At 36.8% G+C, this 24524-nt stretch overlaps 1 protein-coding gene across 1 annotated transcript in view; it reads right to left on the bottom strand.

Moving 5' to 3' along the window:
• YME1L1 (YME1 like 1 ATPase) overlaps nt 1–24524 on the bottom strand; it is a 44628-nt gene that overhangs the window by 12641 nt on the left and 7463 nt on the right. The window contains exons 2-9 of the mRNA XM_026490263.4: nt 22098–22229; nt 18071–18233; nt 15988–16086; nt 10645–10754; nt 8734–8884; nt 8245–8328; nt 5738–5820; nt 1530–1620 (exon numbers count right to left, since the gene is read on the bottom strand). Coding sequence (XP_026346048.1) covers nt 1530–1620; nt 5738–5820; nt 8245–8328; nt 8734–8884; nt 10645–10754; nt 15988–16086; nt 18071–18233; nt 22098–22229 — 913 coding nt within the window. The remainder of the gene's footprint in view (nt 1–1529; nt 1621–5737; nt 5821–8244; nt 8329–8733; nt 8885–10644; nt 10755–15987; nt 16087–18070; nt 18234–22097; nt 22230–24524) is intronic.

The following is a 24524-nucleotide window of genomic DNA, read 5'->3' as shown; positions in this document are numbered from 1 at the left end:
TCAGGAACAGTCAGTCAGATGGAAGAGATGCATAGGGCAAGGAAAGGGAAAAGGACTGCTGAGCTTCTATGCCCTCTCTAGGTATGACAGTCTTCCCACATCCCCTCATGTTCACCAACTTAGAAGCTCTCTGAATCCTACCCTTTTGGGTTTTAATGGAGGCCTCATTACATAGGCATAACTGACTCAGCCTCCAGCCACTCCCCTCCCAGGGTAGTCAGGAGGGTGAGACTAAAAGTTCCAGCCCTCTAATCACATGGTTGATTCTCCTGGCCAACAGCTCCTAACCTTCAGTGTGTTCTAAAGTCGCCTCATCAACACAACAGAAGACAAATCTATTGCTGTCATCACTATGAAACTACAAGAAATGGGACTAAGACTAAATATATATTTATTATAAATCACAACAGTCATTAAAAATCCTATTAACTGCGAGAAAACATCAGACAAACTGAGGAACATTCCACAAATTAGTGTGTAGTCTGCACAATTTTTAAGGTCATGAAAGATCCACACCCACTCCCAGAATAAAAGGCTGAGGAGGGGAGCCTAGGTGGCTCAGTCAAACATCTGACTTCGGCTCAGATCATGATAGGGTTATGATATTGAGCCCCGCGTGGGGCTTGCACTCAGTGTAGAGTCTGCTTGAGATTTTCTCTCCCTCTGCCCTCCCCCCCACTGACTCCTGTGCTTGCATGTGTGCTCTGTCTCTTTCTCAAATAAATAAATAAATAGGCTGAGGAATTTTTTCAGATTAAAGAAAAATCTAGGGGTGCCTGGGTAGCTGGGTCAGGTCATGATCTCAGGCTCCTGGGATTGTGCCCCGTGTCTGCTTTGCACTCAGCAGGGAGTTGGCTTGAGGATTCTCTCTCTGCTCTTCCCCCCGACCTGTTCTCCCTCTCTCTCTTTCTTTAAAATAATTTTTAAAAAAAGATTAAAGAAAAATCTAAATGTATAAACCTGGATTGAGTCCTAAACCTGGGGTTGGGGTGGGGGATGGGAGGACCTCATTACAAAAGATATTAAGAGAAATACAGAAATTTGAATATAACTGAATTTCATAGCAGTTCTGGAACCATGTTAAATTTCCTGATTTTAATAACTATACTGGAGTTATTAAAATAAGAATACAATATTCTTATTTTTAGGAAATACATAACCAATTATTTAGGGTTAAAGAAGCATGATATCTACAACCTACTGTTAAACAGTTTCAAAATACATTTATGCAAAGAAGTGAGCAAATGGGATAAAGTGCTAAAAAACTGTTGAGTTTGGTTAAGAGTACAGAGAGTTCTTTGCACTGTTCACACAACTTAAAGTCTGAAATTGTAACAAAACTCAAAATCTCCCTCCTCTCAAAAAAGATTATATGATGGTATGTTCAGAATGAAGACTTATTTGTAAAATAGCAATTAAGAACTAAACTTAAAGCTTTTAAATCTGGTAAAAATTAAATTAGCAATGGATTACAGTTTTGTTTTTGTTTTTTTTTTATGTCAAGTCATGGTAAAGGGAAGATAACTTACCTTTTGGAAGTTTACCTCCAAGCACAGTAAATTTTTGTGGATTTTTCAAGAATTCAACCACTTCCTGTAACTCTTGTTTAGCTTCCTCCACCTAAAGTGACACAATTTATCAAACAATTCTAAATAATGATTAGATTATCAGGGCCTCCTCTTTGAAAATAGTAAATTTAACTGGAAATTAACCTGAAGGCTCCCTTATAAGTGCACACACAAAAGGGTTTTTACCCAACTCTTTTTGCCAATTACGCGGTCTCCTCACATATCTCAACAAAAAACATTCTTAACTTCTTACGTTTTCAAGAAATACTGCTTCCCCCAGTTAACAAGGACTTATATTCACAATTCTAGTTAAATGTGTCAGCAGCATTTGGTATAAACAGAAAGACTACCTACCTAGTTTCAAATCCAGAACTTTTGACCTGGTTTATAAGCTTCAAGGGCAAATTATGTGGGCTTCAAATATATCAATGAAATGGGAGTCTGTGTTCAAGTTATACCATTAATTTGTGATTATTAGATTATTTTCATTATAAAGAATTACCACTAGATCATAAATGACTTAGTTCCTTACAAATGCCAAAGGATGGAGACTGAAACATAAGCTATAATGTACTGATATTGCCTTGTAAATGGCTGTGGCAAAAACGGTTTAAAAGATTTAATCTCCCAAATAAAAAAATAATGGAGAATTAAGATCCCTCACAAGAATAAAGCTCAATCTGGTCAACAAAGATGGCATGTAAAATATTAGCTCAACTTTAAAAACCCTGATATAAGATTAAGAAAGCTGCCTATCAGGGGCGCCTGGGTGGCTCAGTCAGTTAAGCATTTGCCTTCGGCTCAGGTCATGATCTCAGGGTCCTGGGACTGAGTCCCACATCAGGCTCTCCACTCAGCGGCAGGTCTGCTTCTCCCTCTGCCTCTGTGATCTCTCTCTCGCTCACTCTCTCTCAAATAAATAAAATCTTAAAAAAAAAAAAAAGCTACCTATCAGAAATTAGTCAGTATACAACCGGAAGTAACAAATACAAGTACCTAGAGCCAGAATGATATCAAAGATGAATGCAGAAGAAATAATAGTGGTGGCAGTATGCTGAACTGGAAAGCAAAGACTCTTAGAGACGACAAACCACCATGACTTGACTCTACCACAGAATATAGACCTAGTGTTCTAGACTTCAATTTTTCAAGGAAAAAAAACAGACATCATTAAAAATGTTAAATATCAATTTAAATTAAAAGCGCATTCATGTGTGTACTTTTATGTAGTTATTTTAAATTACACTGGCATAATAATACATTGGCAGCCAATCTACAACCCTACGCTAGACAACTCAGTGGGGAAAAAAAGAACTCAAGTACACTGGTCAGGGTTAAAAAGAAACTACCTGACAAGAAGTGTACTAAGACATGAAACATCTCTGGGCTGAAGGGCATTATGAAAATCTAGAATCAAACTCATGACTCTTAGATTCCTAGATAATTGTCGAGGACCATTTCTAGAAGTGTACAATCATTAAAGAGTAAAAAGGTTTTTTTTTTTTTTAGGCTTAGAATGGTCTTTGAAAATTACTGATTGAATTATTAAAACTTGATAAAATGTAAAGTTAACAGTTGTAAGTAAAGCTCTGTCCACTCCTAAGGAGAAATGCATACATATGTTCACCAAGAAACATAAAAACTATTCACAATAGCACTCTTTAGGCCAAAACTAGAAACAACCCAATGTCTACCTAATGTAGAATATACAATATTGTGATATTCATAGAATACTATGCAATGGGGATGGATGAAGTACAACTTCACGTAAAAACATGGATGGATCTCACAAACATCATGTTGAGTGAAAGAAGCCATATACACTACATGTATTATGTTTATGTAAAATTCAAAAGCAGGCCAAACTGATGTATGTTATGAGACAGAACGACAATTATGCTTGCGGTGGGAAGAAAGGGACACTAGGAAGTTTCTGGTAGTATTTTATTTCTTGAGCTGGATGCCAATAATATACTGAGTTCGCTGTGTGAAAATTTATTAAGGTATAGATGTGTGATTTGTGCAGTTCTGTATGAATGCTAAGCTTCAATAAAATTTATGTTTATAAAGAGATTTGGGGGGTGCCTGGATGGCTCAGTCGGTTAAGCGGCTACCTTGGGCTCAGGTCATGATCTCAGGGTCCTGGGATCAAGCCCCAAATTGGGCTCCATGCTCAGTGGGGAGCCTGCTTCTCCATCTCCCTTTGCCACTCCCCCTGCTTGTGCTCTCTCACACTCTCTCAAATAAATAAATAAAATCTTAAAAAAAAAGCCCCCCCCCAAAATAAAATATATATAGATTTAAAAAAAAGACCTGGCTCTTCCTCTATTAAACTAAGTTTTTTAAATATTCAAAGATATCCATATACTAAAAGAAGGCCAAAATACATTTGGTCAAGGTAATAGATGACTTTAAATTGTAGGAAAAAGGAAAACAGATTAGATGTCACCTACTACTCAAACTACATTTTCTCTGCCGAAGCTCTGTGTCAAGAAAATTCCCAGTTGAGGTATATAAAATCTATATAGAAAAATAGAGTATAGGGATCAAGGCAATGAATGAAGTTGTAATAGCCGTTATTATTATTTTTATGGCAGCTATGTATAAAATTATTCCTACATAACCAGAAATTCTAGGCAAGGAAATGACATTTTTATCCTAGCTCTTTAAGATTTGGTAAAACTGATCACAGGTACCACCTACTGGCATACCTATTTTGGTAAATGTCATAAATTACTTTGATCTATATAAATTTATATTTTATAGCAATGACAGCAATATAAAATTGTTGACAGTAATTATAATATTTGTTTAGATTAGCACAGAAAACTTTGTGACAATCTAAAAACTTTATGAGGTCCCCATTTCTAGTATTATCAGTATGTCTTCTTCAGCTTCGTAATGAGAATTCGACTCATTGCAAAAGAAGTGTAGTATATTGAGGTATATACATTGCAGGGAGAAAGTAAGAAAGCCTTCCTGACCATAATCTCAGCACAGGTTCAATGTAGAGCAGGCTGACTGCACACCTTACACAAAGGGCGAAGGGCCCTCTGCACTAATGAGTCAAGTTTTCAAATACTCAGTGCACCAACCTCTTCCTCAATTATTGCCTTTTTTCAACTCCAACAGGGCTCACAGCTGTTTAAATTGCAAAGGGAAGGGAAGGACCTGAGCCCAAGTATGCAGGGATGTATACCTGGTATAAAACTATCATATTGACTCCTGATACTTTATTCCCTAATAGCTGAGGTTGTGAAAAATATTTATGCATAGAAGGGAACAGAGTGTGGAAAGAGGAAGAGCTCTCATTCTACTCTATATTAAAGCGGCCTTTTTATTGGTGAGCAAACAAGTCAGGCGCATTAATTCTTCAGGATCTTTGCTCTCTCTCTTCCTCTGGCTAGAAATGTTCTTTGCTCAAATGCATGCATGGTTTAGGCACACCTGGCTGCTCAGTCAGTAGAGCATGTGATTCTTGATCTTAGGATTGTAAGTTCGAGCCCCACATTGGGTGTAGAGTTTACTTAAAAATAAAATCTTAAAAAAAATACATGCATGGTTTACTCCATTATCTTCAAATCTTCACTCAAATCTCACCTTCTCAGTCAATCATACACTGAATACCCCCATTTAAAATTGTGACCTTTCTCTCAAAACTCCCAATCCTCTTTATGCTGCTCCATATTTTTCTCATAATACTTCATCATTGTTGAACATACTCTATTATTTCCTCATATGCAGTATCATTGTCTAGTTTCTGTTAGAATTAACCATCCATGACAGCAGAAATTTATTTCTTCTAACCCAGTATCTGAAAGAGGCCTGGAGACTATGTAGTGAAGCTAAAAGTTACGAGGTTTTAATCATGGCTTGGTCTTTTCTAGTGTCCAGCCCCCATCCAGGAACCCACCAGAGTAGCCTCAGTACAAAAGAAGGAAATTCCTAGGGATTTAGAAACCCTGTGTCAGACATCAGGATCAAAGACCAAACTGTAGAACCAAGACGCGCTTCGTGCTCTTGTCACTTAGGGAATTACAAGAGTTTTAGCGCCTGGAACTGGAGGTAGAGACCAATATATGCATTTTCTATTTTACACCTTTAAAATCAAATATTGGCCTTACATAATAAAAAAATTTGAAGAGAGCAGGGTAAACTTTTTAACTTACTCCTTTAACATGTTCAAAGGTGACATTTTTCATCTGGACAGGATCTACTGCAGAATCAAGCCCCGTTGTTGTCCGGAAGCGGACTAAAGAGAAAAAAAAAGAAATGTTTATATACTTGATAGAGTCAAAAAATTCCAACCACCTTATTATTCAGATGTAAGAAAGTACAGAAGAATTATATTTAAGTTTACATACATTAATTCATAGTGAAGTATAGAAACTACATCTGGATTTCTAGACCATGTTCAAGGAATAAATGACTCACATTAAAATGACATCTTTATACTTTCCAATTAAAATGAGAAATTATCTCCCTCTTCTGTAATATCTAACAAGAGAAATTTAAACCAATCATTCTCAAACTCCACTGTGCATAAATATCCCTTGAGAAATGTTATTAATGCAAGGTCTCAGGCCATGGTCCAGAACTTCTGGTTTGTAGATTTAGGAAAAGGCCCAGGAGAGTTCGCATTTTTATCCATCACCTTAAATTATCCTGATACAACTGGTCAGGGATGCATACTATGAAATACATTGCCTTAAACCTAGCATAAAACCTGGGACTGGCATTTTTTTTTTAAAGGGTAAACCTTAAAAGAGATTATTTCACATTTCATGTAGCCTCCTCCTCTAGCAACTGTTAGTACTTGCCCTCAGATGATATTTATCAGTAATGACATCATTAAGAAAGACAGTGAAAGTTTGGAAGGATAGTAAAATACTTATGATCAACTACAAGGAACTATTACAAAGCTTTCTTAAACCCTCTCCCCTTTGGTTAAACTTCCCTACTAAGAAGATGTATAAGTGAGTAAATAGAGCAATTTCTAATTTGCTCAGAAAAAGACAAAAATATTGTCTTTAAGACAGAAATTTGGATGCAAAAAAAAAGTAGGCAAAAATACAGAGTTTGTTTTAAACACTTAACATATTAAGCATATACAAAGCTGGAAGAGCAAATGTACTACAGTAATTCTACAACGGACACTAACAGTTTTAGCCCACTAATATTTAAGGATCTACACAGATGGACTTAATAAATAATGCAATTAAATTTGCAGCCAAACCACTTGAACCTTATAAGAAATTAATTACCGAAAGGCAATGCACTTCATAGTTTGATATGTATTTTGCTTAACATAATAAGTTAAGAAGCAAAAACATAATAATCAGAGCTAATCCTACCCCTCCAATATCACACAGTGCCCCTATACTGGTTCTGTTTTGAAAATAAGGAGACAAAAGAAGGTGACTCTATCCATAAAAAGAATATTCTGAGGCGCCTGGGTGGCTCAGTCAGTTAAGCATTTGCCTTCGGCTCAGGTCATGATCTCAGGGTCCTGGGATTGAAACCCACGTCGGGCTCCCTGCTCAATGGGGAGCCTGATTGTCCTTCTGCCTGTTGTTCCCCCTGCTTGTGCTCCCTCTGTATCAAATAAATAAAATCTTAAAAAAAAAAAAAAAAGAATATTCCTGAATGTTAAAATCTCATCTCAGGTTTGATGCCACAAAAAACTTAAAATATCTGGGGTTACATGCAAGTTCTGAGATGAAATCCTGATCCAGATCAACTGATATTCTTTAATTGCACATCAGTTTTTTCTCTCAAGGTAATCAATCATAAAGAACGTAGAGAACATGGGGTAAAAACTGAATAGCTGAGAAAGCAATAGGAACCACTTAAAACAGACATTACTACTTCATTTTAGACTGGCAAACTGAGAAAATATGAGACTCGTTTAAGGCAATTTTTAATTGTATACTAAATTTATACATATATTTTTAAGATTTTATTTATTTGAGAGGGGGAAAGAGAAAGCACACAGTGGGGGGAGGGACAGAGGCAAAAGGAGGCGCAGAGTCCCCACTGAGCAGGGAGCCGATGCGGGGCTTGATCCCAAGACCCTGCGATCATGACCTGAGCCAAAGGCAGACCCTGAACCGACTGAGCCACCCAGGCACCACAAATTTTTATGTATTTATATATTATATATAAATTTTTCATTAATTTATTAGTGTGTCTTTGAAATAGGGGACTATTTCACTTTGTATTGCTATTATAAAATTCTCCTACATGTTTTTTAAATTTTTAACTGGACAGGTATAACTTTTTAGAAGTCTGGAAAACTAATAGAAGCTAATCTAACAGTTTTGCTGTAACATAATCCTTGGGACTTCAACAAAATATTATTTTCTCAAAAATAAAACTTGAAATTTGTACAGTCTGAAGAGACTTTTCCTGTAATCTACAAAGCAATGTAAACATGAGCCCTGTCAACGCAGACGGCATGTAACCGTAACAGATTAAAACTTTTCTACTTCAATGCAAAAAACAATCTCAAATTGACCCAATCTGTGAAGTGTTGACTTAGGAAAGAAAGGCCTAGATATTATAATGGTAAATGCTTCCTCTCTCCTAAGTCTAAGGCAGACTAACGAAGAAAAAAAAAAATCGAGTATTTAAAAGATTAAAAAAAAAAAGTCAGATAAATAAAAAGAGTCTTTACCAGATAAAAATGGGTTTTTTAAGAGTCCATAAATGCCAAACAGCAGCAGAACAAAGAGAATCAGACGAGTTCGTCTCAGAGAATCTGGAGGAGGAAAAAAGAACCCTAAATCAAATGACAACAATGACAAATGACAGCTTGATGTAGAGCAAGCATTAGGTTATAGATGGTAATCATATGCCATCACGCGCAATTTTGGAACCTGGCATTCTTTTATACAACTGCCATGATTTCCTTTCAGCACTCTGTTATCAAAAACTTCATGAAGGCACTCATGCTTCTGTTCTTGACTTTGGTTCTCATTTAAGAAAAGGGAAAGTACCAACAGATATTTCCATTTTGACACAGCTTAAGTTACAAATATAAAGGAATATAACCAATGAAAAGGTGCACACTTGTTAGAAAAAAATATTTGTAATCACTTAAAGGTAGGACTATAACTTCCTTTAGATATTCTTCCCCAATATGGATGGTGTTAAATCCACTTACCATTGGTTTTTTGCGTTAGTGCTTGAGCTTTCAGAAAACCCTCTGCAAAACCAGTTTTAAATGCATCTTGGTGAGCTTCAGGTATATTTTTGGTTTTCATGAGTTTGTCCAAGCTCTCAACATCTGTTCCTCTGTCCCGCAAAAGGAACCCCTAAGTACACAAACAGTGCATCAGTACTGACTATATAGATAACACTGCCCAATAATGTAATGATCACTCACAAAAAAATTCATTCAAAAATTCTAAAATTTCTGATTTTTATTGTCCATGAGAAGAATTACACTAAGATTCAACAATAAATTACTTAATCATTGGCTAGGAAACTAACTTTGGACCTTACACTTGCATCAATTGATTAATATAAAGAAATTCTCTGTAAGAACACTGTACTGAAAACAACAGGTCGCATGTGGACTTAGGGTTCTGATGGCTTGATGTTCACACTCCTTTATCTCTACTACAGGAAAAACCTCATTAATTAAATGTTTATACTTGGCCTTGCAGAAGTTCTGAAAATGTAAAGATAAATAATCAATGATCTGAATGTTCTCAGTCTACTGGGGAGAGATACACAAATAACTAATTTTTTGAAATCATTTTGATATTATGCTAGAAGTGCTAGGTCTGGGGGTGCCTGGGTGGCTCAGTCGGTTAAGCATCTGACTCTTGGTTTCAGCTCAAGTCATGATTTCAGAGTCATGGGATCAGCCCCAACACTGGGCTCTGAGCTCAGCAAGGAGTCTGCTGAAGATTCTTTCCCCTTTCTTTCCCTCTGCCACCCTGCTACTCCTCCTCCGTTCACATGCAATAAATAAATAAAATCTTAAAAAAAGAAAAAGAAAGAGGTTCTAGGTCTGGTGGTAAAATAAATGCTACCTCAGGAAGTCAGGAAAGGCATTACAGAGAAGAGGATTTCTAAACCACAGGGAACACAAAGCATAAACAATTTGACATAGCCATGAAATAACGGGCTTTAGCACTCAGAATTGCAAGCAATCTTGTATGACAGGACTTTAAAATGCCAAGAGACAAGCAGAGTAGAGGTTCAGAGGGGGAGCCATACTGAAAGATGAGAACAGAAAAATGGCAGGCAGAGGCCAAATGGATACTACAGCAGGAACCTGACAATAAAGCAGAGGAATACAATTATTACATTAAAACATTTTAGAAAGATGGTGGGTTAGTGGCAGTTTGAAGGCTGGACTGAAGGTAACAAAACTAAAGGCTAGAAGACTAAGGGGCGCCTGGGTGGCTCAGTCAGTTAAGCATCTGACTCAACTTCCACTCAGTCATGATCTCGGGGTCATGAGATCGAGCCTCACAATGGGCTCCACACTCAGTTGGGCTCCACGCTCAGCACAGAATCTGCCTGAGATTCTTTCTCTCCCTCCCCCAAGCATGTGTCCCCATGCGTGCTCTCTCTCTCTTAAATAAATTCTTAAAAAATAAATAAATAAAGGCAAGGAGACTAAATGAATGTTTACTAGAGTCCCTTAGGCAAAAAATTGTTATAGTCCATCTATGCAGTGGAACTGGGGATGAAAAGAGACAGATCTAAGAAATATTTAAGAGGCTGGATCAATAGGACTTCAGTGGTTAGTGGATGTGACAGGAGAGAGAAGATGAACAAATCAAAGTTGATCACCAGGTTTCTAGCTTGGGCGGATGCTATTCATTAACATAGAGAACACACAGGTAGGTGTTTAGGGAAAAAAACAAAAGGAGATGTCTAATAGGCCAAAGGAGAGACATGACTGGGGCACTCAGAAGAGTTGTATGGTAATGATTACACAGGTTATTAATCCTTTAGAAAATCAACTGACCAATAAAAGAAATCAGATACTGAAGGTTCTCATTTCAGTAATCTGAGAATTATTGCTTTTTTAAACAACAAAAAAATGTCTAATTACCTTTACAAATGATGGTGCTATATGCTGTGTCTCTGCTAATCTTTCAGAGGTGGACTGTAAACGTCGAGTTCTTGATTTCAAAGTTTTAAAACCCCGAGACTGTATGAAAACTGAATAGGACAGTATCACATTTACTTCTCGTTTGCAAATTTTTACAAGAAAAATACCTAGGATTCAAAATTGACACCAAGCCCATACATCCTAAGTTTATTATCTCATTTTTTAACACAGTTCTTTGCCTGACACTTCACTACCCTGGTAATTAGTCATTAAAATAGATTGAATCTATAAAATAACTTTATACTCTCTTGGTAATTTTAAAATATGAAAAAAAAAAACCCAATCATGAGTATCAAATAAAAATCAGTGTCTAATTCCTCAAACCCCAATCGCTCTTCCCAGAAGTGACCACCGTTAACAATTTCATGACTGGGGTGCCTAGGTGGCCCATTCGGTTTAGCGTCCGACTCCTCATTTCAGCTCAAGTCTTGATCTCAGGGTTCTGAGTTCAAGCCCGCATTGGGCTCCACACTGGGCATGGAGCCTACTTAAAATAAAAATAAAAATAAAAGAATAAAAGCTTTGAAAAACAATTTCATGACTACACTTCTATGTATTTAAACACGTTCTTTCTATAAAAATAGTATATCATTTTTTGCAATTATCTTCTTGCCCTTAACAATAAATATATCATGGATATTTTTCAGAACAGGTCAGACAGTACATTCAATTTAATGGCTCTTAATATTTTTCCAATTTATCAGTGTATAGCAATTTGAATATTCAACCACTTTTCTACTATGGACATTAGTTTGTTTCCTATTTTCTTACTGCTAAAAATGCTTCAGTTAAAATTCTTGTACATATCATCTTCAAAGCTAAACTGTGAGGTTTGAATTATTTAACACTAAGAAACTGCACTCTAAAAAGCTGTTACTGATTTATATACCCACCAATGAATAGGAGTATCCTTTTCTCCACATCCTTTGCAACACAGATTAATATAAATTTTTATTTTTTTAATTTTCTAAAGATTTTATTATCTGTCAGAGAAAGCACAAGCAGGGGAAGCCAACAGGCAGAGGGAGAAGCAGGCTCCCCACTGAGCAAGGAGTGCGATGTGGGACTCGATCCCAAGACCCTGGTATCATGACCTGAGCTGAAGGCAGACACTTAACCAACTAAGCCACCCAGGCACCCCTATAAATTTTTTAATTTGTACAAATCTGATAGACAAAAAGCAGTGTCTTGTTTTAATTTGCATTTCAGATTATAAATGAGGGAAAGTTTTGAAAAACTTTTACTTTCTTTGAATATTTTCTTTAGTAAATTATCACTCATAATCTTTCCCATTTTCATGTATAAAAGGATGCATGTTATGTATACCAACTTTAAGTCACATATATTTGAAATATTTAATATCTTTGTCTTTTGATGCAGCAATTTATAAAGTTAATATAGTCCTATCTTTTAATCTTGTGTTTTCTGCATTGTGTTTTGATTAGACAGCCTTATCCTCAAACTAAGATTTTGGAGTCTACTGGGGCACCGGGGTGGCTCAGTCAGTTGAGTGTCCAACTCTAGGTTTTGGCTCAGGTCCTGGTCCTAGGGTCATGGGATTGAGCCCCGTGTCAATTTCCACACTGGGCACGGAGTCTGCTTGGGATTCTATCTCTCCCGTTCCCTCTGCCCCTCCTCTCTCTCTCTCTCCCCTTCTCCAAATAAATCTTAAAAAAAAAAAAAAGGAGGGGCGCCTGGGTAGCGCAGTCGATAAAGCGTCTGCCTTCGGCTCAGGGCGTGATCCCGGCGTTATGGGATCGAGCCCCACATCGGGCTCCTCCGCTATGAGCCTGCTTCTTCCTCTCCCACTCCCCCTGCTGTGTTCCCTCTCTTGCTGGCTGTCTCTGTCAAATAAATAAATAAAATCTTTAAAAAAAAAAAAAAAAGGAATCTACTGACTTTTAACTTTAGTTCAGACCTTTACCTATTTGGAACTTATTTAAGATTAAAAAAAGAATCTGATTCTCACTAGGCCCAAGTTTATTTTTTTATTTTACTTAGGCCCAAGTTTATTTTTTAATTTAATTTTTTTATTTTTTTAAGATTTTATTTATTTATTTGACAGAGAGATAGCACAAGTAGGCAGAGCAGCAGGCAGAAGGAGAGGGAGAAGAGACTGTCCGCTGAGCAGGGAACCTGACACGGGGATCAATACCAGGACCCTGGGATCATGAACTGAGCCAAAGGCAGCCTTTTAACTGGCTGAACCACCCAGGTGCCCCTTATTTTTTTATTTTTAAGTAATCTCTACACCCAACTTGGGGCTTGAACTCACAACCTCGAGGATCAAGAGTTCATGTTCTACTAAGAAAGCCAAGTGCTGGGGCGCCTGGGTGGCGCAGTTGTCAAGCGTCTGCCTTCGGCTCAGGGTGTGATCCCAGCATTCTGGGATCGAGCCCCGCATCAGGCTCCTTCCTAGGAGCCTGCTTCTTCCTCTCCCACTCCCCCTGCTTGTGTTCCCGCTCTAGCTGGCTGTCTCTGTCAAATAAATAAATAAAATCTTAAAAAAAAAAAAAAAAAAAAAGAAAGCCAAGTGCCCCATTTTACGCCCAAGCTTAAAATCAACTTCTTGGTTTCCAGAGCAAGTGTTTAGGGTTTTGAACGCGGTTGCAGTGAATTAATAAATTTGGGCGTAAATTAAAACTGTATAGTACTGAGTCCTTTCAAAGAGGATTATGGCATTCTCTCATTTTATTTTACTCAGCCCTTTTATTTCCTTCAGTTAAATTTTACAGGCAAATATATACACATACACACACATGTGTATATACATTATGTTGAATATTTTTGTCAGGATAAAAGATTAAATGGGTTTGGAAGAAACTATAAATAAAACCTATTGCTAGAATATAAGAAAGATACTGATTTTTACGCATGTATCTTATATGATATGAGAGAAGCCTTTCAGTTGATTTTCTTAAGTTTTCTGGTAAACAAACATGTTACCTGGTAAGCAAAAACAATCATAATTTTGACCCTTCCTTAAACTTCTATAACTCCTCTTTAATCACATTGCTTAAAACTTCCAAATTACTCAACAAAAACAGGCTACTACGTATCTTGTTTCCTATATTAAGATCCTAATAGATTTCCTTTATAAATTTTAAAACTTCCTATTCTAGTTTTCTACAACTTTGTAGGAAATTAAAATCTTTCACATGCCTTTTTCATACACTGAAATATTGTTCTTTTCTAATCTAGTAACGTAAATTAACATACTTCCTAATATTAAATCACTCTTGTATTCCTTAATCATATTTTTAAGCACATTTCTGTATTTGCTTTTTCAGGTTTTATTGAGGATTTCTGTATTTAAATTATTAGGTGAAATTGCGAATATATTCCTTTTTATCCTAACATTTTAGTAACAGTAATCTCGTGGAATAAACAGGAAAGCCTATTCTACCTTTTTCTTTACTTTGGTCCTGGAAAACAGAACACAAACCATAAAACCATCTGAACCTAAGTGCCTCTGGGGCAATGGGATTATATTTGAAAAATATTATCTTTCAAATTTTATAGTTATTATTTATCTCTTTTCTTGAGTCAATGTTGTTAATTTATAACCTGGATAATTATTTCAACACATTTTTATTTATACACACTCTTAAAAGTTTTAAATCTTCTTTATCTGTGGCTGTTACCACTTTTTACTTTTAACAGTTTCTCAATGTTTTTAATCAGACTGCTCTATTTTCTTGTTTTCTCAAATTAAATCTGTTCTTCATTTAATTAAGTAAAACTCTTTCTTGGTATTGTATTCATTTGATGTTTTAAACATATTAATTTCTCACATTCATTTAAAGAATTCTCAAAATGAATGTTGAATCAATTTATTTTCCATCTTTCTTATTTCCTAATAAGTTATACAATGCCCTCAGCATCAGCTGGCCCTCAACATAAAGATTTTGATGTTGATTTTCACTGTGGTTCATTACTAATTGTCTGTAATTTCAGTTTCTCTTTCCCTCAGTCATAAGACATTTAGAAAAGTATCTTTAAATTTCCATAGTTAGGAATTTTTTAAGTTATTCTTTCTGTTATTTGATTTCAAATTATATGATCAGAGAACCTGACCCCTAGGTTATAACTTTCCAAAAATTAAGATATTCTTTATACTCTAAGACATGCTCAATTTTTATAAGTCTTCCATGAATATTTAAAAATATATCATCCTTCTTAAAGAATTCTTCTGTCTTCTGCATTAACCATATCTTCAGAGCATTACTGGTCTCTGTGCCCTACTTGGCACCTCTCTTTCCTGCTACAAGTTTTCCTCAACATGTGGAGATTCTTGCTGATCCAGTTGTAATTGTAAAGAGAATACAGTAATCCGTACTGATTGTAGATAGGTTTCCTCTAAACTACCAAAGTGGTAACTGCATTTATACTACAAAACATGGACTTATTAATGAGTGAGCAGGGTACATTTAGTGTACGACTCGAATCCATTATTTCTCTCCTTGGCCTCAATGCTCACACACAATCTTCAGAGACAGACTTCTCTACACACACCCTTTATTACCAAGGTGTCTTTTGCCAATTGTAGCGTAAAAGTTCCAAGCCCTATCTGTTCTGGGACTGGCCCACTTTTAACAACCTTTCAGTTCAACTGTTCATGAATCATCCCAGAGCCCAGTATTATTGACTTGGAAATGGGTTTTTTTCCTAACTTCTACTGGAAATAACAGCACACACTTCTTTCGTTTCACTCTGAGTTCCACGAAGGTAGGTAACATGTCTTTTTCATTTATAATTATCACTGTTACCTAACAGCTATCACTAGTGTCTTGTATTAAATAAATATAAAAGCATGCATAGTTGGTTTTGCTATCAATGTGATGTCATGTATTTCTTACCTTACGGAAAGTCCTCAAATTTCTGGTCCACTGATGAAACCCCTCTGCTGCTGCCCTGACTTTTTCTGCATTTTAAATTTTTTTCTGTCATTGCAATTGATTGGAACAATTTTGAAAATGAAATTTTAGAAATATGGGGAAGTGAACAAACATGCTTAATTATGTTGAAGGTACAGATAAGCTCCCTAATGTTTGATTTACTGTGGCATGTAGCACTTATCACTCACATTCAAAATTCAGCTATTATATATTTTCCAAATTAAAAATCACAGACATACCCAAACTGACTCCAAATACTCTATCAGTTCTACCATGAGCTACAAATGACTATTTATAAATATTAATATGATTAAGAAAGATAAATCTGAATCTGTTAAATAAATCTATTATTTTTTTCAAAATAAATACAGTTGTTGTTTCATACCTGGCCAGCACTGAAGATCTGAACAAATACTTTTAAGAGTTCTTGAATGTTGTCTGTACAAGCAAGAGGAACGTAAAGTACTAAACATATCTAAGTAACCTGGAGGAAAATTGAAAAAAGTAAATTTTCTACTTACCAAGCTAGAAAAGTCACAAAATATAATAATTTTACCAACTATTAAAAAAACTGAAAGTATGAGTTTAGCCTTTTATTTGTTCATATGGCTCTGCTTTTAGGAGTTTTTAAAAACACTGCTAATCACAGTTCTTCATCACTTTACTATCAGTTACCCATCAGATTATCTTTTTTATCTGATATATGACTATAGCTGCCAATGAAATTAAATTCAAACCAAACGGTAAAAGATACATATGTTTACCTAACGTTACTTTTAGTCAAGAGCACAAAGAGATAAAGAATTGATACTTCCTAGGGACAATTTCAAAAACTCTAATAAATAATGTGATTTAACACTGTAAACCAGAAGCACAGTTCTTTCCCTCTCAAAGCTTCTGGTCACTGGGTTTGAAGACAGTTCCTTCCGTAGCTGGAAGCCATCAACTTTGGTGATCCTTTGAATTCCCATTGTTGACTAATGGGCCCCATCCTACTTTACCTCCATGATCCTAGAAAAAGTAAAGAGGAGCAACAGAAACTGGTTCTAATCATCCCAATATCCCAGTCAGAATTCAGGGATTTTCCTAAGAATCAACAAACCCCTTTCTAATACTTCTACCTGCCTAAGCCAAGAAAAGAGCTCATAAGGAACCTTAAAAAGAAATGTAAATATGCAGACAAGAAGAGCAATAGTAATACTACTACTACTACTACACAACAAGGACAGTAACAAAAATTTTACACTACTGAACACTTACTATGAGCCAAGTAGCATAGTATAGGCTAATAAACTATTTATATTATTTCATTTGATCCTGCAAAGTGAAAGAAGGAGTATTTCCTCATGCTTCATATGAGAAAACAGCAGTTTAGAGGAATAAAGTAAATGCCACAGCCACTCAGCGGCAGGACTGAGTTTGATCCTAGTCTACTTCTCACCCTTAACCACTCAGCCTCAGGACTTCTCTCAGGAAGGAGGTAGCACAGCATTAAGAAACAATAGAAGCAGATTTTTAGTCTAAGCCCCCAAGCTCAAAAACTTCATTTTTCTCACCGTTGAATTCTTTACTTATCCTACAACCCATATATGAAATAAAGGCAATAGAATGATTAGTAAATGAATTAAGTTTGCACAAAGTACAGCTTTAAATCAAACCTTTATTACAAAACTATTTAAACTTGCACTTTTGCTCCTGGGCTGTTATAGCTTGTACTGATTTTTAAACATCAATAAAAAAACAAGTATTTTGGTAAGTTCTAACATTCATTGTTTAAGTATCATCCAAAAAGAAACTCATGAAGCTGAAACCCCTTCTACAAACTACCCACTTATTATAACACCAGATTGTTACAAGACTTAAATAAGAAAATATACATTCTTTAAAAAAAAAAAAAAGGACTATTTCTTCAATATATTCTCAGAACTAGTATGGTTCTTGGAATCCAATAAATGTTTGTCACCTAAAATTAAAACAATACTCCGCTATTTCACAATCTATGTAGTATGCTATAGTAGATCCTAGGACAAATAAAGAACCCTAGTGGAAAAACCAGTAATTCAGGAAGATTACATTTCATTTGGTAAAGTCTTAAACACAGTCTAGACTGTTTAGTTAAACGTATTGTACCAATATTAATTTCTTAGTTTTGACAAATGCACCATGGTTAAGCAGGCAGTTACCATTAGAGGAAACCAGGTGAAGGATAAATAGGAACTCAGTACTATCTCTGCAACTTTTCTGTAAATCTAAAATTATTCCAATATGAAAAGTTATCAAGGAAAGGAAAGGAAAGGGGAAAGGAAAGAGGAAAGAAAAAAGGAAAAGGAAAAAGGAAAGGAAGGAAGGAATGGAACGGAACTCAGGAAAGAACCTGATACACAGTAAATGTTAATAAATGCTATCTGTTAAATTATTAGTAACTACAACAGCTTACTTAAATTGGAACAAATAATATACCAACTTACCATATTTATTTTCAAAGAAGGACTGTGCAGAGACATGAGATGTATGCCAATGGGAAGAAACGCTCTTGCCTTTACAAAATCCAGGAAGCAGACTGTCTACCAGTTGATCAATCTGTCCAATTTTTAATTCGGATAATCCAAGGTCTCTTAAATTAAGTACAGGCTGTAAAAGATTGAGTCAACCAAGTCAGCATTATTATCAAGATATTTAACTTAAAAGAGTCCTTATTAGTTGAAAAATTATGGATTTTAAAAATCTAACAAAGGTATTGATTCCTCCTTTCTTTCTAATATTTAAAAACTAAATTGGTGGGGTGCCTGGGTGGCTCAGTCATTAAGCGTCTGCCTTCAGCTCAGGTCATGATCCCAGCGTCCTGGGATCTAGACTGGCATCGGGCTCCCTGCTCAGCTGAGAGGAAGTTCTGGATGGACATTCTAGTTATCAATTTATTGTCTCCTAGCTCCTCTTCATCCTTTTGGTTGGCTCCATAAACAATGATCTGGGCTCTTTAAATATTTTTTTCTTTGCCAGCTGGGACAATGTTAAGCTTTGTCAGTAAAGAGCACCGGAGACACTGTAAGAGGAAAGTGTTTTTGTTCCTGGTTCTGGTGTGCTCATTCAGCAGGCTCCTATCTGTAGCACCCATGGTTTCTCTAGCATCTGGCTGCCACTTGCGTAGCTTCTTGAAAACTTGGCTCCTATAGTAAACAGTAGCTAGCAGTAGCAGCTTTTCCAGGAAGAGACATTCCCATGAACAGCTTTCCCTGCTACCCTGGATGGCAGATTTCCATCAAGTGCAGCTAGCATGACACCAGTGACTTCTCAGCCATTCAGTGAGCCAAGGCCATACCCTCTTCCAATAAGGTCAGGACCTCAGCTCGCAGGTGAAGAATTCTTCCTGCCAGGCTCCATCTCAGTCCTAACAGTATTAGCTACCCTTAAATGTACCAGTACTGTGTATTTTAGAGTTTATTTATTACTAGCCAATCCCTAGTTATTCCAATCCCCTAAAAAAATAGGGTTTTAAAAATATTAAAACAAAAAAATTACCTAATTTTTAGCATTAAACTTTCACTGTTCAAATAACTATAAGGTTTCTCTCTTCTGGTTGGAGCCAGACTGATAAAGAGGAGCTAAATCCACTATAAGTTCAAATACACTGGAATGAGAGAATAGCCAAGTTTGGACTCTTAACTTAAGGTCCCTGAAATTCTCTCCAGCGGGGTATTTTAACAAGGCACTAAATAAATGACTTCAAAGATTTAAAGTGAATTTAGGGTTGGAAATAGATATCTGGGAGTTATCAGCATACACACACACACACACACACACATTAGGTAAAGATATGAAAATGGGTAACATGACCTGGGAGAAAGTGCATAACAAAAATTGTATCAAGGATAAATGCACAGCACACCAAATATTTAAGGGCTGGCAACAAAAAACAAGCCAGCAAAACAGAAAGAGAAAAAAAATCATCAATGTGTAACATCACTCAATTCAAGGGAGTATTTTGAAAATAGTAAATGTTCAGCAAGACCAGATGCTGAGGAAAAGTTGAAAGAGATGTGGCTTTTTAAAAAGGCCTATATTTAGGGGCGCCTGGGTAGCGCAGTGGTTAAGCGTCTGCCTTTGGCTCAGGGCGTGATCCTGGCGTTCTGGGATCGAGCCCCACCCCACGTCAGGCTCCTCTGCTGGGAGCCTGCTTCTTCCTCTCTCACTCCCCTGCTGTGTTCCCTCTCTCGCTGGCTGTCTCTCTGTCACATAAATAAATAAAATTTTAAAAAATAAAATAAAATAAATAAAAAGGCCTATATTTAGCACAAAGGAAATCAATGACTTTAGTAAAATAAGTCTGTAAAATGGTACAGAGTAAGAACCAAACTATGATGAGATGTAGTGTGAAAAAAAAGTTTAGCAAGTACAGTTACGAGTTAGACTACTATTTCAAGAAGTCTGAAAACAAAAGGAAAATAAGCTTTTGAAGAAAGCTGAAGGAAGGTTAAATTTGCATTGTAGAGTGATGTTTGGATGAGCAAGACTTGATAAAAGCAAAGCCACCGCATAGGAAAGGAGGTGAGAGTAGAGATGAGGTAGGATGCTTAAGGAGAAAGAAAAAATTCTGTAAAGCAATAAAGAACACTCACTAAAAACAAACAGGACTAATGAGGGTGTATCAAAAGTTAAGAACATCGATTCTGTATCTGAGACCATTATTCATAAGCTCAATATTGGCTTCTAGAGTTTTGCTACTTTTCAAGCCCCTGACCTAGCAATTTCACTTAACGAAATAGTCTTTAGCAACACAGACAGTAAAAGTGATGTTGTTTATAGCAAGAAAAAATTAGGAACAATATCCAACAATGGGATACCATACAATGAACACTTTTAAGTCATTAAAAATATAGAAAATGGTGGCGCCTGGGCAGTCCAGTCAGTTAAGCGTCTGCCTTTGGCTCAGGCCATGATCCAGGGTCCTGGGATCAAGCCCTGCATCGGGCTCCCTGCTCAGTGGGGAGGCTGCCTCTCCCTCTCCCTCTCCCCCTGCTTGTGCACACACAGGCTCTCTCTCTCTCTCTCATAAATAAATAAAATTTGTAATACACACACACACACATATATAAATAAAATACATGGCATAACAAGTCCATAAAGACTATTAAATGAACAAAGCAGAATCTAAATCAGCATACACAGAATGATCCAATTATAAAATTAAAAAGTACAGGAGCTCCAGGGTGGCTCAGTTGGTTAAGCATATAACTCATGATCTTGCCTCGGGTCTCAATCTCATGGTCGTTGAGTTCAAGCCCCACACTGGGCTCCACGTGGAGCCTACTTAAAAAAAAGAAGTATAAGAGAAAAAGAGAATTGACATATAAATACAAAATGTTAACAGCATTATCTCTGAGGAACAGGATCACAGGAGAATTTTATTTCTTCCACCTATATTTTCCAAAATTTCTAAAATGAACTCAATATTGTTATACGTAGCAATTTTGACACATGTATTTTCATCAGGCAGGCTCTCTTGGACTATAACTTGGGAGAGGGTTATCACCACAGTAGAAAGAATGGATTGCCTATAGAAAGAAGCAACAGAAATTGGGTAAATGTTATAAAAAGAAAGCCTGAAGATGCTGAAGACAAACTTTTCATCTAATTAAAATTTTATCCCAAGACTGGCTCCAACCCTCCCAAGAAGTGAATACTTTTTCAACTCCTCCTCTACTGTTCTTTGCCATAGCCCCTGATATCAGGACTAAGAACGTAAGTTACTTATGGAGTAAAGAGGTTTTAGGAAATTTAACTACAAATTATAATGTTTTCTATGAAACATGTATTCTGAGCTACATGCAGCTATCTTACTAATAAACCTTGTAAACACAAAGGTCCCTAGGCTGCAAATTCCCTGTATCCTAGGAAACACTGATTTTATAATCCTCTGAACACTGAAAGTAGTTTCCTAGCGTATATATTTCACTTTCAGGTACCTATATTCTAACTATTCGGTTACACTGAACACTCCTATAAGGCAGTAGATGGTAATTTCTTACTATTCTACCTTCCTTGAGACTTGGGAGACAACTATGGTCAGTTAATTGTGGGTTCACTGCTACTGCTGGAGCAATACAAAATATCTAAATGGTATCACACAACTAGTAATCTAGGAAGTGATTACCAAATACACTTCCACATGACATTTTTTTAAGTAGGCTCCATGCCCAACATGGGGCTCAAACTCACAACCCTGAGGATTAAGAGTCACCTGCTCTACCAACTGAGCCTGCCAGGCACCACCGCCACGTGAAATTTTTAATAAATGTTAAAGAATAAGACAAAATAACTTTTCTATATGTACAATAAAGCCAGAATTAAGACATCTTTAATCATAAAGGAGATAAGCTGAAGACAGAAATCACCTTGTTACAAGTGCCTAACAATAGAAAGATATTTCAGACATGTTCACAACATACTAAGTCAAAAACGCTGTTTCTCACACAATCAGGGTAAAAACTATTTTACCTCATTGCCAGGAGCCTCATGCTCAGGAACTACATCTCCATGGTGGTTTTGAGAAGCTGACGCACCGACAGAAAAAGATGTGTTTTTTGGTGAATGGAAGGCATTGATGAGGTGACTCAGAGGAACTGTAACCTTTTAAAAGAAGATAAAAGTTGAAATTAAGTAGTGTGCTTTTTAAAATTAAAACAAAAAAATCTTTTTATTATCAGGATCTGGGATTTGTAAAAAGTTAAACACACTGTATATCAGAACTATATATTACAAAAATGTAAATACTCAGATTTATTGCTGGTAGGAAAAAACAGGTAAATTCTTCCAGGACAATATCTGGCTATATGAATCAAAAGTATTAAAAATATGTATTTTATTCCCCATCAATCTAATTTCTAGTAGTTTATTCTAAGAAAACAATCTGAAAAGTGCTTGTATATGCATAGATAACAATTTTCATCAAAACATTTAAAAAGCAGTGGAAAAGTAGAAGTGTCCATCATTAAGGGAATGGGCTAAATAAATGATACCACCCAAAATGAAGTATTTCAGACATTAAAAAAAAAGTAAGCATATATCCAGAATTTTATTCTTCTCAACTTCCTCACTACACCATCCTATTCTCATCCTATCCTAAGTCACCATCACCTATACGTAGATTTTCGCAATAGCCCTCCTAACTACTCTCCCTGATCCTGCTCTATTAAAAACAAAGTCAGATCTCATCACTCCTCTGCTCAAAACCCTCTAATGGCTTCTATTCTCACTCACAATAAAAGCAGAAGTCCCAAGCACTGTAACACAGAAAGCCCTCGCCAAATTTATCCACCACTAGTTCTCCTTCATCCTCTCTGCTCAAGCCAGACTGGCCTCCTTGCTGTTCCTGGAAAACACCTAGCAAGCCCTCACCTCAAGAACTTTGCATTGTTTTATTCCCTTTTGTCTAGCTTGCTCTCCGACTTCCTTCAGTTCTTAACTAAAATGTTATCTTTTCTTGAGTCTTTTCCCTAGCCAACCTATCTAAAATTTCAACAACCCTCCCCTAAAAAATATTCCTTATCCCTTTTCACTGCTCCATTTTCTCTTCTTGACACTTTCAGTATCTAACACACTTTATACATAACCTACTTATTTTATCTGTAAATTGTTTCTCTTTTTTCTCTCTCTCAACCAATTCTGACACCAGCTATTTGTCCAACAATCCAATTCTGAAACTAATGACCCAGTGTTAGTGCAGAACTCACAGGTTAAAGGCTCAGTCCCAGTCTGTTCCCATTTCAGATACCAGTCACAAGTCCTAAGCCATTCATACTTCTGATCTACCAGCTATAAATCAGGGTTTCCCTCATCCTCCTACCCAGCTTTGATAATTTGCTAGAAAAGCTTATAGAACTAAGGAATATACTTTACATTTACTGGTCCATTAGGAAGGAAGGAAGGAAGGAAGGAAGGAAGGAAGGAAGGAAGGAAGAGGGGGAGGGAGGGAGGAAAGAAGGAAGGAAAGGAGGGAGGGGAGAGAAGAAGAAGAAGAAGGGAAGGAGGGAGGGAAGGAGGAAGGAAGGAAGGAAAAGAAAGGAAGGAAGGGGAGGGGAGGGGAGGGGAGAGGAGGGGAGGGGAGAAGAGAGGAGGGGAGGGGGAGAGGGGAGGGGAGGGGAGCGGAGGGGAGGGGAGGGGAGGGGAGGGGAGAGGAGGAGAAGGGAAGAGAAAGGAAAGCCAGATGAACAGGTACAGCAAGAAGGGTCTAAAAGCACAAGATGTGGAGTGTACCACCCTTCTGCACAGTGCATCTTTGCCCTGAATCTCACTATTGAAGATCTTCTACAGAGATCAATCCCCAGGCCAGCCCTCCCCTCCCAAAAGCCAGGGGGTTAGCGCTGAGACTTCCCACCACTTTATCACGAGGTCTTTCAGATGACCAGCCCAGCCCTGAGGCTGTCGAAAGGGTGTCCTAAGTCACCTCATAAGCATAAATCCAGGTGTGATCCAAAGGGGTGCCTTAAGAATAAGACACTCCTAACACATAGGAAATGCCAAGGGTTTTAGGAGTTTCATGCCAAGAAATGGGAACAAAGACCAAATATTTACTTTTTATTACATACCAGTCTCCCACTAAAATGTAAGCTCAATGTAACAAGGGATTTTTTTTCTCTATTTTATTTTATTTATGTAATTACTCAGTGTAAAATTGTTAACAAAAAGAGTTAGGTGTCGCTGGAAAAAGACAGACATAGCTTTCTTGACATAAGGCCCCCTAGCCATCTTGTGAAGGGTATAAGGACAGCTACTATCAGGCCAGGACTCTAATCATATCAGGGACAATAAATCAGTGGTAAAACTCCCAGAGTTCAAAAGTGAAGATTGACCTTCTTATCTCTGCAGGATCTAAATCCCTTTAAACACTCAGATATTGAACCAACTGGAACCAGAAAACTGATG

This window comes from Ursus arctos, unplaced genomic scaffold, assembly GCF_023065955.2.
Source record: "Ursus arctos isolate Adak ecotype North America unplaced genomic scaffold, UrsArc2.0 scaffold_30, whole genome shotgun sequence".
NCBI lineage: Eukaryota > Metazoa > Chordata > Mammalia > Carnivora > Ursidae > Ursus > Ursus arctos.
The sequence above is the reverse complement of the archived record's forward strand: the minus strand, read 5'-3'. Positions and strand labels throughout refer to the sequence as shown.